At 37.8% G+C, this 19,923-nt stretch overlaps 1 protein-coding gene across 5 annotated transcripts in view; it reads left to right on the top strand.

The window, feature by feature from the left end:
- Window positions 1–19,923, top strand: part of SNX27 (sorting nexin 27) — a 100,868-nt gene that overhangs the window by 9,293 nt on the left and 71,652 nt on the right. For 2 of the 5 annotated variants that reach the window (XM_064282599.1, XM_064282602.1), the window contains exon 2: window positions 16,552–16,783. The exons of 1 other annotated variant lie outside the window; for it this stretch is intronic. In XM_064282599.1, the coding sequence (XP_064138669.1) occupies window positions 16,552–16,783 (232 nt within the window). Of the gene's footprint in view, window positions 1–1,545; window positions 6,321–16,551; window positions 16,784–19,923 lie in introns of those variants that run through there. 2 more of the 5 variants (XM_064282600.1, XM_010589430.3) reach the window with 2 other exon arrangements.

The raw sequence follows: 19,923 nt of genomic DNA on the forward strand, positions 1-19,923 counted from the left end.
ACCTATAAAAAATGTAGTCTGTGTTCCTCAGCTTTCAGAAAAATTGCCCAAGTTTAATTTGGACTAAAAGATGGTATTTGATTGCTAAAGGGCTATAGCCCTTTAGCAGGGTATCTCTTGTTATTCCTTTTTAAATCCTTTCATAGATGAAAACATTTGGAGGAGTAGTAGTAGTGAAGGTATTTTTCAGGAGTAGTGATAGATTGACACTATCTATTCACATTCGTGTACAATACCTTTTGGGGCTAATTGATTTAGGAAATGGGTAGTTGGGATTCAGGATGCAGTCTGTGGCCCCAGAACAAACTTAGCCCCAACATGAGAAATTGTGCTTTTAATTACATTATGCGGTGAATCAGAAATAATAGTGAAATAGAACTTTAAAAATTAAGCTTGCTTCTTTGGTAATTTACCTGACTTGCAAACTAAGGTTGTTGATAAAACAAGTGGATTCTACTCTTTAATTAACTTCCACTGTGATGAGTATACCAAATTTAAAACATTTGGGAGTTATATTTAGATTAGCTTTGTAGGCGATGATCCAAAATGTACCAGATCTCAAACTCAATTTAGAGTTGGTTTTGGGAAATGGCTTAGCAGGGCTGGTTGTGTTTACTGCTGGTGACTAATGGAGTGAAGGGTCCTCAGAAATAGTGTACACCGGAGGGAGGTGAATTAGTCAGGTTGAAGAAGCCACCATGACTAGGAGCAACTTTCTTACCTATTTCTAACATTCATTGCCCCACTGTGTGAAGAAGTAACCCATTGTCACATCCAGCCTTATATTTGATAGAACCATAGAGTTGCTATATGCTGATCAAGTTTTAAAGACAAAAGTTTTAAAGAAAATATGAAAATAAATCAGTGCTGCTTATTTTTGTAGTTTTGGTATCTGAACTTTAAGACCTCGCTGGTACTTCTCTCACATGTGAGGAAGTGCATTATATTTAACTTTTTTCATACTAAGTGTGGCGCATTTAATATGTTCTGTGCTGGATGCCCTGTGACAATAGAATATTCCCAGAATTCACATGAAATAAAGGCTTGCTTTTTAAATCCCAATGTGTTTATTTCTGTTCCTTCTTTGTTTGTTTTGTTATCCTTAGAATCAAGGTTTATATTTAAAAATAAATGGGAGACAATTTAGTTCTAAAATTTTCAAAACTTTTTAACAAAAGAAAACATAACTTCGCTTTTAAATTGCTTCCATAATTGAATGGCATATTCTGTTTATGAAGTGTCATTTCTGTTACCTCCCATAATAGAAAGCAACATAGTCATGAATACTAAAGTTTTGAAAAATGGAGAACTTGCACAATATTGTTAGTATTTCCCTGCAAACAGTGGAACCAGTGTAAAGGTTAAAAATAAAGAATGAAAATATGGAAGTGAATGAAGGGAAAGCCTTAATAATTTTAATATAGGAAGCTGTTTTAAAATTCTAAGACTGGAATTTTGTATTGTACTAGGAGGAAAACTGAACAAGTTTGTCTTTATTCTTGGAGATGTGTTAAGGTTACATTGGCTTTACAGGTAATTATCAGATAACAAATGATTTTTTCTTCTGAATAGCTTGGTTATATTTTTATATTTATTTTTAGTATCTTGAAGTCTCAAGACTTACTATACTTTTTTCTGAACAACAAATGTGATTCATTTATTCAGAAGTAAATCTGCCTGGGTAGACTGTAATACCTTTATACTGATTGACTTGGAATCGGTCACTCCTTCTTCCCAAGTAATACACACCCTTGTATCTCCTTCTGGCTGGAGGTATTAAGGTTGAGAAATAGATGAGCCTTTTTTGTACTTTTCCTGACATAGGCAGCATTCTTTGTGAAAATACCCAGCCAACGGTAAAAAGTTCCATTGATGGTAGGCAGCTTTTTTGACAGGTTATTTACTGTTTCTTTCCTTTTTTGGGAGGACCGCATGCCCATGGACAGACACACGTCTCAGCTTCTCAACCCTGCCAGAGCCAAACTTCATTGTTACTAATACTCCTTTTTGCCCAGCATTAAATTTATGGATGTGTAGGTGTTTATAATGATTCAGTCTTGCTTTTGATACTTAAAAAGGCACCAAAGGATTTGTGAAGTAGGCCTCTCCGTAGAATACTGGGAGTCTGTATACATTGGACTATGTGTAGTCGGCATTTGTTATTTGTTTTCCCTCTCACTTACCAAGGATCAGACTCAGAATACATAGTGGAATTTTTAGTTTGTTTTAAATTTTGGCCATAGTTTGAGTTAAGACACTTTTCCTAGCTCCTAGCAAAGACTAATCTGTCAGGATTATTACATTAAAAGGATGTTTCATGACAATAGTCTTCAAAACTTGAGAAGAGAAAACTGAAGTTGATTGTAATGTGGGAAGCCTGGACTTTGATGTAGTAGTTTTCTGCTCACTTTTATTTAGACACGTGTTCAGGCTAGAAAAAATGGTGACACTAAATAAATCATAACTGAGGAGAGGCAAGGTGGTTTTTTGTTCTGATTTGGTTTGCTTTTTTGATTTGTGGGCAGGGAAAGAAATAGGGATAAAGGACAACTAGTAAAATTGTCTTGTGGGTTTAACTTCCTAAGTGAAAATAAAATACCGTTTAGCTCTTTAAAGCTATAGCATTTTTCTGCTTTGAAAATTTCAGACCTTGGTTGGATTTTGATGGCAGAAAATGGAATAACTCATTCTATCCTGTTATTAACCTATTGCTCTTGAGCCAATTCTGACTCAGGTAACCCCATGTGTTATAAGAGTAGAACTGCCAACCTTGCAGTTCGCAGCCCAGTGCAGACCATCCTGGGATGGCAGAAACAGTTTGTACTTGACTGTTAACCAAAAGGTTGGTAAGTCAAACTTACTCAGCAGTGCCCTGGAAGAAAGGCCTGGCGATCTGTTTCCATAATAGAGTATATGCAAGAGAGCCCTGAGGAGCAGTTCTATTCCATATGGAACAGTTTTAGATTTACTGAAAATTTGAGTAAATAGTACAGAGAATTCACATATTACCCCCTCCCCCCCGTTCTTCCTGCTATTAACGTCTTACAGTGGTGGTGTTAGGTGCCGACTAGTCAGTTGTGACTCATAGCAACCCCTATGTACAACAGAATGAAACACTGCCAGGGCCTGCACCATCCTCACAATCATTGCTGTGCTTGAGCCCAGCATTGCAGTCACTGTGTCAGTCCATCTCATTGAGGGTCTTCTTTTTCGCTGACCCTCTGCCCAAGCATGATGTCTCTCTCCAGGGACTGGTCCCTCCTGATAACATGTCCAAAGTACAAGAGATGAGATCTCATCATCTCGGTTCTAAGGACCATCCTTACTGTACTTCTTCCAAGATAGATTTGTTCCTTCTTCTGACATTACATGGCATAGTTAGTATTCTTTGCCAGCACCGTAATTCAAAGGCACCAATTCTCCTTCAGTCTTGCTTATTCGTTGCCAGCTTTTTCATGCGTGGGAGGCTACTGAAAATACCATGGCGTGGGTCAGGCGCACCTTAGTCCTCAAAGTGACATCTTTGCTTTTTAATGCTTTAAAGAGGTCTTTTGCAGCAGATTTGCCCAATGCAATACGTCATTTGATTTTTTGACTGCTGCTTCCATAGGCGTTGATTGTGGATCCAAGTAAAATGAAATCCTTGACAACTTCAATATTTTCTCCATTTATCATGATGTTGCTTATTGGTCCAGTTGTGAGGATTTTTTTTTTCTTTTTAATGTTGAGGTGTAAGCTATACAGAAGGCTGTAGTTTTTGATCTTCATCAGTAAGTGCTTCAAGTCCTCTTTGCTTCCTGCAAGCAAGGTTGTGTCATCTGTGTATTGTAGGTTATTAATAAGTCTTCCTCCAATCCTGATGCCCTGTTCTTCTTCGTATAGTCCAGCTTCTTGGATTATTTGTTCAGCATACAGATTGAATAAGTACGGTGAAAAGGCACAACCTTGAGGCAGCCCTTTCCTGATTTTAAACCATGCAGTATCCCTTTGTTCTGTTCAAAGACTGCCTCCTGGTCTATGTCCAGGTTCCTCATGAGCGCAGTTAAGTGTTCTGGAATTCTCATTCTTCCCAAAGTTATCCATAATTTGTTATGATCCATGTGGTCGAATGCTTTTACATAAACATGTTTCTGGTATTTTCTGCGTTCAGTCAAGATCCATCTGACATAATTAATATGGTATACTTACTAAAGTTAATGAACCAATATGGATACACTGTTACTAACTGAAGTCCATAGTTTAGTCAGATTTCCTTACTTTTTACCTAATGTCTTTTCTACTGCAGGATTCCAGCCAGCATAGTGCATTACATTTAGTTGTCATGTCTCCTTAGGCTCCACGGCTCCACTTGACTGTGACGGTTTTTAGACTTTCCTTTATTTTGATGATCTTGGCAGTTTTTGGCGAGAACTGATCAGGTACATTATAGGATGACATCTATTTGAATTTGTTGTGTGTGCGTATTTTTTCCCCATGATTAGACTGGGGTTGTAGGTTTTGGGGAGGGAGGTCACAGAGGTAAAGTGCCATTTTCATCATTTCATATCAAGATTTAATACTGTCAACATGATTTATGACTGTTGATGTTGACCTTGATTACCTGACTGAAGTAGTGTTGGTCATTTTCTCTACTGTAAAATTTTTCTTCCCTGACCCCTTTCTGTACTGTATTTTTTGGCTAGAAGTCACTATATGCAGCCCATACTTGAGTGGGGAGCTATGTTCCCCCTCCTTTAGGGTGGAATATCTATGTAACTTATTTGGAATTTGTCCACCCAAGAGAATTGTCTCGTCTCATTTTCTCATTTGTTCAGTCATTTGTTTTTATCAGTATAGACCCGTGGATATTTATTTTTTACTTTGAATTATAATCTAACACTTTTTTGTGCTCCAGTTGTTCCAGTTTGGGCCATTGAGAGCTCTTTCAGTTGGCCTCTGTGCTGTTTAGACATGCTCCCATCAATATGTATTTTTTCGTTTTTTGAGCACTTCCTTACTTTCTGGTGCTACAGGATGCTTCAGGCTCATCTTGTGTATTTCCTGACCTAGTACTAGAAGCAGCCATTTCTCTAAGGGCCCTGGATCCTTTTATTGGAGGGTAGTATTAGGAACCACGATCTGGGCTCTCAGTGAAGTGGCCGCTAATAGGGTGTTGTTTCTTTTAGGTTCTCTCAGCTGACAGAATAAAGAAACACTAGGTGATGCAGATGGTCTCCGCTCAACTGTTTACCTAAAGCTTGGTGCTTTGAACCCACCCTGCAGTACTGTGGAAGATAGGCTGGGTGATTTGCTTCCATTAAGATTACAGCCAAGAAGACCCTATGGAGCAGTTCTACTCTGTAACACGTGGGGTCACCAAGTTGAATTCTACTCAGTGGCAACTAACAACAACATCCTAACCCTGTATATACACATTTATGTACATATATCTGTCTGTACTAAGTTAAACATGGGTTCTTACTGATGTCTCCAACTCTACGCCATTATCACATGTATCATTCTAGCCTCCCCTCCTTGTGATTTGTAAATTTCCACTCCAGTAGTGAGAAACTTGACTCCCCATCTGTGTCATCCATTTACTTAATTGTTCAATTCCAGTATACATGTGTAAAGCATCAGAATTGTTACTCTGTGCTTTTTGGGGGAACAACTGTATTGACAAGGGCATAGTATTTATATGCAGTTCCTTTTGCCTTTAGCTTTGCAGACTTCATTCATTTTCAAAGTTGCTTGGGTTTGCACCTTTTCCCTCAGCTGCTTTATAGGGGGGTTGTTTCATATATTTGTAATACAGTTAGATTCTCTTGTCATAATCTATTCTTTCCTGGGATACCCCCAAGTTCTTAACTAATTTTTCTTTTTAATTTGCATACACTAAGGTTCACTCTTTGTGTTGTGAAGTCCTATAGGTTTTGACAAATGCATAATGTCATGTATCCATTGTTATAATATCTTACAGAATAGTTTCACTGCTCTAAAAATTCCCTTAGCTGTATCTATTCACCCTTCCCTTCCCTTCCCCACAAACCCCTGGCAACCACTGATCTTTTTACTGTTTGTAGCTTTGCCTTTTCCAGGATGTCATGTGATTGGAATCATACAGTATGTAGCCTTTTCAAACTGACTTCTTTCACTTAGCAGTATGCATTTACAGTTCCTTCGTGTCTTTTTGTGGCTTGATTGATAGCTTATTTCTTTTATAGCTAAATAGTATTCCATTGTATATCTGATCTTTTGCTCCTCCTAGGAATGAAGATGCTTAGCAAGAGACAGTACTTCTCAGCCCTCTCACAGCTAGGTGTGGCCATCACCAGTGGAATGTAAGAGGAGAGATTTGCCAACTTCTGTATCACTTCCTTAAAAATAAACTGCTTGTCTTGGACTTTCTTTTTTCCTTCTTCCTGAGGACTAGAAAAGGGGCATGGTAGAGACTGAACTTTAACCAATGTCCTAAGCTAGGATGTGGCAGAGTCTCATGATGAAAGGTTATGGGTCTCTGAATGAACTCATGAGCAGAGCCACTCTGTCACCATCACTCAGCCAGCCAGTTTCATCAGGAGGAAATACATTTCTATTTTCTCTTAAGAAAAAAAATTAAATTCCATTGTATGAATGTACCACAGTTTATCCATTCACCTATTGAAGGACACCTTGGTTACTTCCATTTTTTGGCATTTATGAATAAAGCTGCTATAGGTACTCGTGCAGGTTTTTGTGTAAATGGAAGTTTTCAACTCAATTGAGTAAATACCTGGAAGTGCAATTGCTGGGTCTTATGGTGAGATTGTGTTCAGCTTTGTAAGAAACTGCCAAACTGTGCTCCAGAGCATCTGTACCATTTTGCATTTTCACCAGTAAGAATGAGAATTCCTGTGCTTCTCATCCTCACCAGCATTTGATGTTGTCAGTTTTTTTTTGGATTTTAGCCATTCTAATAGGTCCCTGGGTGGTGCAGATGGCTAACATGCTTGGCAGCTAACCTAAAGGCTGGCACTTCAGGTCCACCCAGAGACACCTTGGAAGAAAGCCCTCGTGATCTGCTTCTGAAAAATCAGTCATTAAAAACTCTGTGGAGTACGGTTCTACTGTGGTACACATTGGGTAGCCATGAGTTGGAATTCATTCAGTGGCCAAAACCCCAAAACCAAACCCACTGCCGTTGAGTTGATTCTGACTCATAGCGACCCTGTAGGACAGAGTAGAACTGCCCCATAGAGTTTCCAAGGAGCGCCTCGTGCATTTGAACTGCCGACGTCTTGGTTAGCAGCCGTAGCACTTAACCACTACACCACCAGGGTTTCCTCACTCAGTGGCAGCTGGTTTTATTTTGGCTTAATAGGTATTTCATTGTTGTTTTAATTTTCAGTTTCCTAATGATGAATGAATGTGGAAACCCTGGTGGTGTAGTGGTTAAGTGCTACAGCTGCTAACCAAGAGGCTGGCAGTTCAAATGCACCAGGTGCTCCTTGGAAACTCTATGGGGCAGTTTTACCCTGTCCTACAGGGTCGCTATGAGTCGGAATCGACTCAACGGTGATAGGTTTGGTTTTTGGTTTTGGAATGATGACTGTTACTCAGCATCTTTTCATATTCTTGTTTGCCATCTGTATATCTTCTTTGGTGAGGTGTCCAATCAGATCTTTTGCCCATTTTTTAATTGAGTTGTTTATTTTTTTATTATTGTTGAGTTGTAAGAGTTCGTTGTGTATTTTGGATACAAATCCTTTATCAGATATGTGTTTTACAAATATTTTCTCCCAGCCTGTGGCTTGTTTTTTGATCCTCCTAACAGGGTCTTTTGAAAACTTTTTATTTCAGTAAAGTTCAACTCAGCAATTTTTTTTTTTACAGATCATGCTTTTGGTGTTGTGTCTAAAATCTCGTTGCCAAAGCCAAGGTCACTTAGTTTTCTCCTGTGTTATCTTCTAGAAGTTTTATAGTTCTTCGTTTTTGTAATCCACTCTTTAACATAACATTGGCCCAATTATATTTCTATGTTGTTCTTCATATTTATGTATTATATATTATATATTATAATGATTACTTTATAGCTTATCAAATTATTGTGCTGTAACAGTCTTGACCAGTCATTCCCCTACTGTTTTTTTTTTTTTTTTTGAAAGAACAGAAATTTGGAAACAATGTAAATAATGATAGATATGTTTCTGCCCTTTGTTTAGGATTATTTCATTTATTCTTTTAACAAATACTTGAGAGCCTTCTATATGCCACATGTAAAAGTTTTTGCCCTCATAGAGCTCATATTCTGGTGTTCTCCTTAGGATTTGTTCTTAGTAATGCTATTATGAGTTGAAAGAATATGCACCCTTTTTGACTTCTGGGTGCAGATTACCAGTGAAATTGCTTTCTAAAAGAATTTTTCTATTTACACAGACATCATCTCATATTCCAAGTGATATAAGTTGACATTAAAATTAGCCGAGGTAGTAATTTTACACCTTTTAAATTGTTGGCCACATTTGTGTTTATTAGAAAAGCTCAGACATTTTGGAAACCTTTGGTTACTTTACTAGTTGTACTATTCTTGTCCCACCAATAAATTAGATGTTCTAATATATAAAATCTAAAATGTGACTATTTCTGAAACAAAATTCCAAAAAGTTCTTAATATTTAGTGCTCTAGATGAGTAATTCTGTGCAAACATGTTCAAGCTTCATTGTCTTTGGCCATGTTCATTGCTTATGCATGTCTGAATCTCATATCTCAAAACGGTTTAAGGGCAAAGTGCAGCATGATTGCAAAACAATTAGTGAATAAGGATATTTTCTGACTTGATCGTTTGCCTGAGTAAGATAGCAAGGAGGCAGAGTTAGATGAAAAAGAGCCAACATAAACCAGTCAGATAGTTTAGCTGAATTAGAAAGGACAGATCTTCATATTTAAGCGATTGAGTAATTTCTTGTTTTTACAGTCCAGTTTCTCAGCCAGTTTCTATTATAACTATACTCAGCTGGCACTGGACCGGTGAACAGTCAAAAGGGAATGTCTCTTTCCTGATGTGCCAGGGGTCTGCTTTTTTCCAACTTGTGAAGTCTTCACCTAATTTCTCAGAAGATGTATTGTGGAGAAACTAGGGAGTTCATTTAAAAAGCTCTTCATAATTGAAAAGATGATAAAGCAGCTGTGTTAAATTAAAAAAAATTATCCATAGTTCCAGTCACCCCAGCTGAAGTATTTTCAGTTTTTACACATTGTGCCTTTCCTACAGACAAAAATATTTTATGTGCTTGTAGTCACAGTGAACAATATATTTTATATTTTAAGTTCTAAAATACCAAAAACATGTTTTTTACATTGAGCATAAGAACTTTTCTGTTTCCATATGTTCTTCATAAATATTTTTTAAGAGGTGTATTGTCCATTTGTTTGATGTATTTCATTGTGTTTGAGGGTTTCCCTAATGTGAGATGGAGCCCTGGTAGTGCAGTGGTTAAGAGCTCGGCTGCTAACCAAAAGGTCAGCAGTTTGAATCTACCAGCCGCTCCTTGGAAACCCTATGGGGCAGTTCTACTCTGTCCTTTAGGGTCGCTATGATTGGGAAATGACTCGATAGCGACGGGTGTGGTTTTTGGTTTTTTGGTTGATGTGAGATATTTGGCCGAAAATTCTTTTTCAAATCCTCTGACAGAAGAAAATGCTTTACAACCTTGAGTGCTTAAAAATCTAACATGAGGAATCTAGGCCTCCTAAAAAATAAAATCTGGATTATACTTGTAGTGCAGTATAGTGATATTAATCCAGCTTTAGGTGAATTTGACTTTTGTCTCTCATATTATGGCTTTAATAATCTTGAGAAAGATGCTGCTGCTATCTGGCTTGACCTTATAATCATCTCTCGCTGAGGTTCTTAGGTTCTTAACTACATTGTGTTTGAAATATGTGTCCTATTGTTTATAGGAGATTAAGACAAAGAGCCAGACCCATAGCAGGGGTAAAACTAGCGCTAGGCTTCATTTTCTCTTCATTACATCCATGAAATAGTATCCAAGGCTTAGTTTATTTTTCATGAAGATAGGAAGTTGAAGGAAGACGCATGCGTTTTGTCCTTTAAAAAATGTTATGCTGCAGATATGTGCAGAGATTCATCTACAGGATCTTCGTAACAACATTGTTCATAACAGCAAAAAATTCAGAGTGATCTAACAGTACAGTAGGAATTGTTTAAGTTCCATTATTAATGTTTAATTTGATGATGGACTACTATTTTACCAATTGTAAATGAAGATGTTACATAATTTAAATTTTTTTAAAATAAACTTTATTGTTTACATACAGACAAATGCACACATTTTAAGCATACAGTTTGAATTTTGACAAAAGTATACACCAACCCCAGTCAAGATGTAGAACACTTGTGTCACTTCAGAAAGCTTCCTCATGCCTCTTTGCATTCAGTACTTACTACCACCCCTCCCCCTCTAGACAGCAACTCATCTGAGAAACTAATATCATCAGTCAGAACAAGGCCAGGGTCCAACAGACCATCAGCTGCTCATATGCAAGTTCAAGTTGAAGCTGAAGAAAATGAAAACAAGTCCATGAGAGCCAAAGTATAACCTTGAGTATATACCACCTGAGTTTAGAGACCATCTCAGGAATAGATTTGATGCATTGAACACTAATGACCGAAGACCAGACGAGTTGTAGGATGACATCAAGGACATCGTACATAAAGAAAGAGGTCATTAAAAAGACAGGAAAGAAAGAAAAGACCACAATGGATGTCAGCAGAGACTCTGAAACTTGCTGTTGAAAAAGAGCAGCTAAAGGGAATGGAAGAAATGATGAAGTACAAGAGCCGAACAGAAGATTTCAAAGGGTGGCTCAAAAGATAAAACAAAGTATTATAATGAAATTTGCAAAGACCTGGAGTTAGAAAACCAAAAGGAAAGAACATGCTTGACATATCTCAACCTGGAAGAATCAAAGAAAAAATTCAAGCCTTGAGTTGCAATATTGAAGGATTCTATGGGCAAAATATTGAACGATGCAGGAAGCATCAAAAGATGGAAGAAATACACAGAGCCACTGCACCAAAAAGAATTGGTCAACATTCAGCCATTTCAGGAGGTAGCATATGATCAAGAACTGATGGTATTGAAGGAAGAAGCCCAAACTGCACTTGTTGAAAAACAAGGCTCCAGGAATTGATGGAATACCACTCGAGAGTTTCAGCGAATGAATGTAGCGATGGAAGTGCTCACTCATCTGTGCCAAGAAATTTGTAAGATAGCTACCGGGCCAACTGAATGGAAGAGATCCATATTTGTCCTCATTCCAAAGAAAGGTGATCCAACAGAATGCAGAAATTATCGAACGATATCCTTAATACCACACACAAGTAAAATTTTGCTGAATATCATTCAAAAATGGCTGCAGCAGCACATTGACAGGGAACTGCCAGAAATTCAAGCTGGATTCAGAAGAGGATGTGAAACAAGGGATGTCATTGCTAATGTCAGATGGATCTTGGCTGAAAGCAAAGAATACCGGAAAGATGTTTACCTGTGTTTTATTGACTACACAAAGACATTCGATTGTGTGGATCATAAGAAATTATGGATAACGTCGCGAAGAATGGGAGTTCCAGAACACTTAATTGTGCTCAGGAGAAACCTGTACATAGACCAAGAGGCAGTCTTTGAACAGAACAAGGGGATACTGCATGGTGTAAAATAAGAAAAGGTGTGTAGCAGGGTTGTATCATTTCACCATACTAGTCAGTCTGTATGCGGACCAAATAATCCAAGAAGCTGGACTGTATAAAGAAGAGCGAAGCATCAGGATTGGAAGAAGATTCATTAACAACCTGCGATATGTAGATGACACAGCCTTGCTTGCAGACAGTGAAGAGGACTTGAAGTACTTACTGGTGACCATCAAAGAGTACAGCCTTCAGTATGGCAGAAACTGGACCAGTAAGCAACATCATGATAAGTGGAGAACATATTCAAGTTGTCACAGATTTCATTTTATTTGGATCCACAATCAACACTCATGGAAGCATCAGTCAAGAAATCAAACAACATATTGCGTTGGGCAAATCTGCTGCAAAAGACCGCTTTAAAGATGCCACTTTGGGGACTAAGGTGCGCCTGATGCACCTCATATGCATGTGAAAGCTGGACAATGAATAAAGAAGACTGAAGAAGAATTGACGCCTTTGAATTATGGTGTTGGGGAAGAATATTGAATATACCCCGTAATGCAATGCTAGAAGAACGAACACGTCTGTCTTGGAAGATGTACAGCCAGAATGCTCCTTCGAAGTGAGTATGGTGAGACTTTGTCTCACATACCTTGGGCATGTTATCAGGAGGGACCAGTCCCTGGAGAAGGACATCATGCTTGGTTAAGTAGAGAATCAGTGAAAGAGAGGAAGACCCTCAATGAGGTGAATTGACACACTGGCTGCAATGATTGGCTCACGCATAGCAATGATTGTCAGGATGGCTCAGGACTGGGCAGTGTTTTTGTTCTGTTGTACGTAGGGTTGCTGTGAGTCAGAACCGACTCGATGACACCTGACAAGAGCAACAACATAGTAAGCGTATGTTTAACATTATAAGAGACTGCCAGATTGTTTTCATTTTATGCTCGCATCATCAGTGTGTGAGAATTCCAGTTGCGCCACATCCTTATCAACAGATGGTTTTGCCAGTCTTTTTTTATTAGCTATTCTTGTGGACATGTAGCCATTGTGTTTTAACTGATAAAATTGAAAACTATGTCTCACTGCTTGTAGTTGTAGGAGTTTATTGTCTGTTTTTTTACAGGCTGTCTCTGAGGGACTAATTACCCTTTAATTACTTTCTTGCATGTCCACAGGGAATAGAAGATAATATTCTGCTGATCATGTAGAATGGCTCCTTGCTATAGTACGTATAGTGACTGGCTTGTCATATTTCCGTCTCTACCTAGTTTTCATTATATTCGGCTCCCTTCACAAGTACCGAGTATATAGAGCTTTTTCTCCTGCTTCTGGGCATGTTTACATTAGCTTTGCAGTTTTGTCAGCAGGCTAAATTTCCTTCAATAAAAGTCTTATTTAAAGCTACTCCCATTAGCTAGCTACAGACCTCTCTCTGTGCGTCAAATGTTGGGCTGATGTAAAAATGAAAATAATTTTATTAACATTATTAAGTGTATCCATACAATGCCAAGACATAAATTGAGTATTATCTAGTTGCCTAAGGAAATGAGATTTTGGTCTTATTTTTGGAGTTTTGGAAATTTTTTTTTCTAGCCTTTTTCCCTCACCGTTTTATTATGAAAAATTTCAGACAAATGGAAAAGTTGAAAGAATTGTACAGTGAATACCTGTGTGCTCATAACTTGGATTCTACAATTGGTAGTATTGTAGAATTAATACTTTTGCTGCATTTGCTTAATCGCATGTCTGTTGGAATTCTTCTCTTTTGATAGTGTGTTTAAGCCACTGCCTTTTGTTTGTGGAAGAGGCATAGATGGGTAGATCCACATAGGTACTTCCATGTGGTCTAGGACTTAGGTTCTCTGATGCAGCAGTCTGAGGAAAGTAGCAGTCTTATCATCTCCATTATCGTTGATTGAGAGCTCAGTCATTTATATTCAAAGAATTGCAACTAGCTTATGCTATAAAGACAGAAGAAAGGCGAGGGAAATTCATGGGAGAAAGGGTTTGAGTCATTTGGGAGGCCAAAGTACTACCAACCTGCTTGCCATCAAAAAACCAAACCCATTGCGGTCGAGTTGATTCCAACTCTTAGTGACCGTATAGGACAGAGTAGAACTGTCCCATAGGGTTTCCAAGGCTGTAAATCTCTCCAGAAGCAAACTGCCACATCTTTCTCCTGTGGAGCTGGTGGTGAGTTTGAACCGCTGACCTTTTTGGTTAGCTGAGCACCTTAACCATTGCACCACCAGGGCTCCATGAATAGCTATCATTTATTGAGTTACCATGTTCGAGATTGTGTGCTGAGTGTTATATCTCATTTTAGTTCTCACAACTCCATTAGCTGTGGATACTGTTAGCCCCATTTTCAGATGAGGAAATATATGCTTAGTGAGATGGTTTACCTTAGGTCTCAAATCTGTTAAATGGCACAGCTGGTATTCAAACCCAAGTCTTTCTGACTCCAAAGCCGTGCTTTGAATCAGAAGTCTGTACTGCTGAAAGTTTCTTTTATTGCAGAATTCATATTTTGCATTCACTTATGGTATCAGAATTGCCCATATTATTGGGCCACACCTAATTTGAGCCTGGTATAGTAACATTCTGTGGAAAAGAAAATATTATATAAACATTTTTATGACCATGAAGACCTCTTAATTCTTGAGCAGGGAGGACTCTTTTTGAAATCAGACAACCTGGAGTTTTTACTGACCTTGTTTTATTCCGTGAAGAATGAAGGAATTTCCATCTTTGTATTGAATTATGGCATGTATACCATAATGCACATCTCCTAAAACTAATTGTACTAACGTAAAACTCTTGTTTTAGTACAAGATTTTTATGTTTTGTTCAGTTTCTAAGGTGTTAGGTTCCCCCAATTTGTTTAAAAAAAAAAATATTTGTGAGTAAGCTAAGTTCCTAGAAATAGACGAAATTCTCTGATGATTTCTAACTTTTGTTTCTTCAGTTTTATTTCTTCTCCCATCCCTTCTAGCATTTTAGAAATACTAATAAGGTCAAAGCATTAAAAATAATAAGGCCAAAGAATTATATGCAGTTCTTTTCCAATTCTTAACTATAGGTTTCCGTTTCTTCTTTAACGAGTATCTCTTCAAAACAGACATGTACATGTACCTCTTTATACCTTCCAATAGGAATGTCCAGGCATTGTTTTAGGCAAGTTACATATTTTATTACATTAATTTTCACAATGACACTGTTAGGGAGTTATTATTGTCGTCATTTTACATATGAGGAAATCAAGGCTAGGAAAGGCTGAATAACTTGATCAAAACCAATTTTGCTACTAATAGGTAGAGCCAGGATTTGAATCCAGGTAGATCTGGCTCCAAAGCCCATTTTCTTTCCACTTTACCCTCTCGCTGTATGATCCAAGAGTTGACCGTGATCACTAGTCTGACCTGATCCATATTTAGAAAGCCCAATTTCCATCAATGGGAGGGGCTCTTTATTTTCTTCTAAAACTGGCCTATTGTAAAATTACTGAATATTTTTGTGTATAGACTTTAGGTTGTGAAATGTCAGGAGTGCTGAATTTATTGTCTTGTTTGTTAAGCTGAAAATAAGGAAAGAGGCTAGCTGGGCGATTGCCTGCCTGTTCTGTTTATATAAATGGATGTTTCAGATACCAGACTCTGACAATTCCAGTGACTAAAAAGTTTATGGAAGGATTGTTACTAAACTTGGCAGCATTTTCAGGAAGGAAGAACCCTAACAGTTTAGAACAGGAGTGAAAAAGAGTTTAACTCTGAAGAGTGGCTAAGCTTTAAATATCAAATTGATTAGAGGCCAGGTGTGTATTTCCTAACACTTTGGGGACAGCCACGGGAGGGAGCCCCCGGCCGGCTGCCCAGTGGCTTTTGCTGAGACAATAGGCTGGGTCAGCAATCTGGGAAGGTAGTTGGGTTTGCTGAGTGAGTTCTGTAAGACTCAGTATCTTTCTTGACAAAATTATTATTCTCCCAAACCTGTATTTTTCCTGGTTTTAGCCTTTTTATACAGTGAAACAGGAAGGAGAGTGACTGTGTAGATTGATGAGCTATGTAACCAGAGACATGTATTTTCTAGTTTGAGCTAATTAGATCTTTAAGTGAGATAGCACAGACCAGAAAAAAAGTAGATAGACTCCCAAGAGAGATGAGTTGAAGTGATTGGGAGAACAAAGGAAGTTGGGTCTGTTAATGAGATTTTAGAGAGGTAATCTCCTTACCTTTTTAAAGCCAAGTGATATAGGAAACCAGCTATGTATGGAAATAAATGCCACATAACATTCGAGGCAATGAAATCTGGTGTCAAGGAAAATTGAGTTGACTAATTTGGGGATGTGAGGAGAAATTGGATATAAGTGTAAAGAAATTACCTTGAGTCATACTTTTTGAGTCTTTATTTACAAATTAGGGTATGCATCTTGTGAAAAGTTTCTTTTAACAGAATTCCCATGAGGTTTAAAAAAAGACAAGAGTACAATTCAAATGGCAGGGTTGTCAAAAGCCACTTTGATTGTATTGTATACATGCTTATCTAGAATGAGGAAAGTGGACTGTTTAGCTTGAAAAGCTTTATTTCCTCCTCGGCTTCACCCTCTGTTTCCCATGTGCTTTCCTGAACTGTGTGTGGAATTCTAGTCTAGAGGAAGGGTGGGTCTTCTCACCTGTTTCCATTCTCCCCACCATAAATTCCCAGTTTTTCACATTAGGATCTGTGAAAACATAAACAACTTTTCTGGAACCAAATTAATCTTTTGATTTTATGGTTCATGTTGAGTGTCACTGGAGTGGGGGCAGGAGGGTGGAAGATACAAGGTGTTTGGACCCTTCTGGTTTATGGGATTGTCTTTTTCCCTTTTTCCCCTCAGGAACGGCGTGAATGTTGAGGGGGCGACTCACAAGCAGGTGGTGGACCTGATCCGAGCAGGCGAGAAGGAATTGATCTTGACAGTGTTATCTGTACCTCCTCATGAGGCGGATAACCTAGATCCCAGTGACGACTCGTTGGGACAATCATTTTATGATTACACAGAAAAGCAAGCAGTGCCCATATCGGTCCCCACATACAAACATGTGGAGCAGAATGGTGAGAAGTTTGTGGTGAGTGTCAGCCCAACTCAATCCTCAAACACCTAGCTTTTGTTTCCCCCCATTTTATCATTTATGAAATATGTGAGAGCCATAGAATAAAAGAGTCCAACTGAGGTCAGTTTGTTTATCAGGAAGATGGGCTCACGCATAAATAAAAGACACTAATCTTGATTTACTGTAGGGGGTGAACTATAGTAATGAAAGAGAGTCCTATTTTTGCTTAAGTGCAATTCCATTTTATTTTCAGAACAGTTTGCAGTTTGCATTCTGGTCTGTTATAAACAAGTGTGAAGAGTTTTTTGTTTGTTTATTTTTTGGTTGTTGTTGTTGCCCTGTCTCTTTGCTAATAGCAATCTCTCACTATTGCCTCTGGAGCTATAGAGTAAGATTAATTAGAGAAGATGATATCTTCCAAAACATTGGGTAATAAAGAGCTTCATCCATGTCAGAACCTACGTATGCCCTGCACTCCTCTCTACATCGGGTTCTTTTTCTCCTTGTTCAAAGATACCTGTGTGAATGATTAACTCTTGTTTAAGGTTCTAATTATGCTCTGAATGCAATTCACGTGAGCTGTTTTACACATTTCCAATCTGTTGATGTTGTAAATATACAAGAAAGCCCATCTTGGATTCTGGGTTGTGTGTGCCAGCCCCTTTCTTGCATGCCATTGTTTGTTCTTAAAAACCTAATTGCCACTGATAGCCCAGTCGACTTAAATTTTCTCTTGGTTGTAGTATGCTTTATTTGCTTTTGATTATTTTAGGAGTGTGATATAATGAAAAATGTCCATTATTCTTTGTAGAAAATGAGGTGGATTCTATTAGATAGTGACAGACAGTCCATCGTTTAAAGCTGACCTGCTGACTAAAGTTGCAATCTCAGAAACTGGAATTTGTCCCTTGGATAGGGATGAGCCACTAGACGTTATAATGAATCTTTTTTAGTGGGGAGATGAGAAAAGCAAGGAAGCTAGAAAAGCTGTGGAAGGATCAAATAATGTTTGACTGCATCTGTAATTGAGCTAGAAAAGATATAACATTTACGTCACTGTGGTCTCTCTATTCTGAGAACCATACATACACACAAAATTTAGAGTTTTATGCTGCAGAAGTGCTATACTTGGAATCATAAGGTATATGAGAAGTTAAAATCAAGGTCAGGTCCTGAAAGTAGAGCAGATTGGATGTTGAGACCTTTGGGGAATTACCTAAGACCTTGGGAACCTCTATAGGCTTGAGAAAAGGAATGAAACTACAAATAATCCTTTTTTGAGCATAGCTTACCTACATTAGCATTCACCTATTTTAAGTACCTAATTTTATGAATTTTGACAAAAGTATATAGTCTTATTACCATCATTATCACCACAATCAAGATATAGCACATTTCCATCAACCCAAAAAGTTTTCTGTGCCCCTTTGCAGTCAGTCCTCTTCCTCTACCACCACTGTCACTGGCAACCGCTGATCTGCTTTCTGTCATTATTATATTTTGTTTTTTTCTAGAATGTTAAATAAATGGAACCATACAGTATGTGGTCATTTGTGTCTGGCTTCTTTCCCTTAGTCTCATCCTTTTAAGATTGATCTACCTTGTTGCACGTATCAATAGTTTGTTTCTTTTTAATTGCTGACTGGAGTTCCATTGTATACATTTGTTTGAACAGCTTGCTTATCCATTCACTTGTTGATGCACATTTGGGTTGCTTCCAGTTTTTGACTATTGTAACTGAAGTCGCTATGAAGTAACATTAATGTACAGGTCTTTATATAGACATATGTTTTCATTTTTCTTGAGTACATACCTAGAAATAGAATTGCAGGGTCGTATGATACTTGTAAGTTTAACCTTATAAGAAATTGCCAAACTGTTTTCCAAGTGGCTGTACCATTGTTCCATTCTCATTAGCAGTGGAGAGTTCCAGTTGCTCCACAGTCTCTTCAACACTTGATTTTTTCAGTTTAATTCTAGCTCTTCTAGCGGGCGTGTAGTGTGGTATTTTGTTTTAATTTGCATTTACCTAGTGACTCATGATTATGAGCTTATTTTCGTGTGCTTAATGACCATTCATATATCATCTTTGGTGAAGTATCTGATTAACTCTTTTGCCCATTTTAAAAATTGGGTTGTTTATCTGCTTATTATTTTATTTTAAGTGTTCTTTATATATTCTGGATATAAGTCTTTTATCAGATAGATGTTTTCCAAATATTCTCTCTCAGTCTGTGGCTTGCCTTTTCTTTCTTTTTTAATAATGCCTTTCAAAGAACAGAAGTTTTAAATTTTGATTAAGTTCAGTTTATCTGTTTTTCATTTATGGATAATACATTTTATGTTCTAAGAAATCTGCTTAACCCAAGGACACAAATTTTTTCTATGCCTTCTAGTAGAGGTTTTATAGTTTTACCTCTTTTTAAAAATATATTTATTGAAGATTCAGATACCATAAAATTCACTCTTTTAAAGTGTACCATCCAGTGGTTTTAGTGTATTCACAGAGTTGTGCAGCCATCACCAAAAACAATTTTAGAACATTTTCATCATATTGGAAAGAAACTCGTACCTTTTAGTCATCACCCCCCAAACCTTCCATCCTCTCCAGCCCTACGCAATCGCTTAGCCTAGTTTCTGCCTCTGTAGATTGCATTTCTGGAGGTGTCTTATAAGTGAAATTATATGTGGTCTTTTGTAAATAGCTTTTCACTTAGCATAATGTTTTCAAGGTTCATTCCTTTTTTTGTTTTCCAATTTTTTAAAAAATTGTGCTTTAGGTGAAAGTTTACAGAGCAAATTAGATTATCATTCAAAAATTTATACGCAAATTTTTTTCACGACGTTGGTTGCAGTCCTGGCAATGTGTCAGCACTTTCCCCCTTTCTACCACAGTTTCCCCATTCCCATTCGTCCAGCTTTCCTGTCCCTGCCTGCCTCATTGTCTTTGCTTTTGGGCAGGTGTTGCCCATTTGGTCTATACAGGCATACCTTGGAAATATTGTGGGTTTGGTTCCAGACCACTGCAATAAAGCGAATATTATAATAAAGCGAGTCACACAAACTTTTTGGTGTCCCAGTGCATATAAAAATTGTGTTTATACTCCTGTCTATTAAGTGTGCAGTAGCATTATGTCTAAAAAAACAATGTACAT

Source organism: Loxodonta africana, chromosome 3 (genome assembly GCF_030014295.1).
Source record: "Loxodonta africana isolate mLoxAfr1 chromosome 3, mLoxAfr1.hap2, whole genome shotgun sequence".
NCBI classification, from domain to species: domain Eukaryota; kingdom Metazoa; phylum Chordata; class Mammalia; order Proboscidea; family Elephantidae; genus Loxodonta; species Loxodonta africana.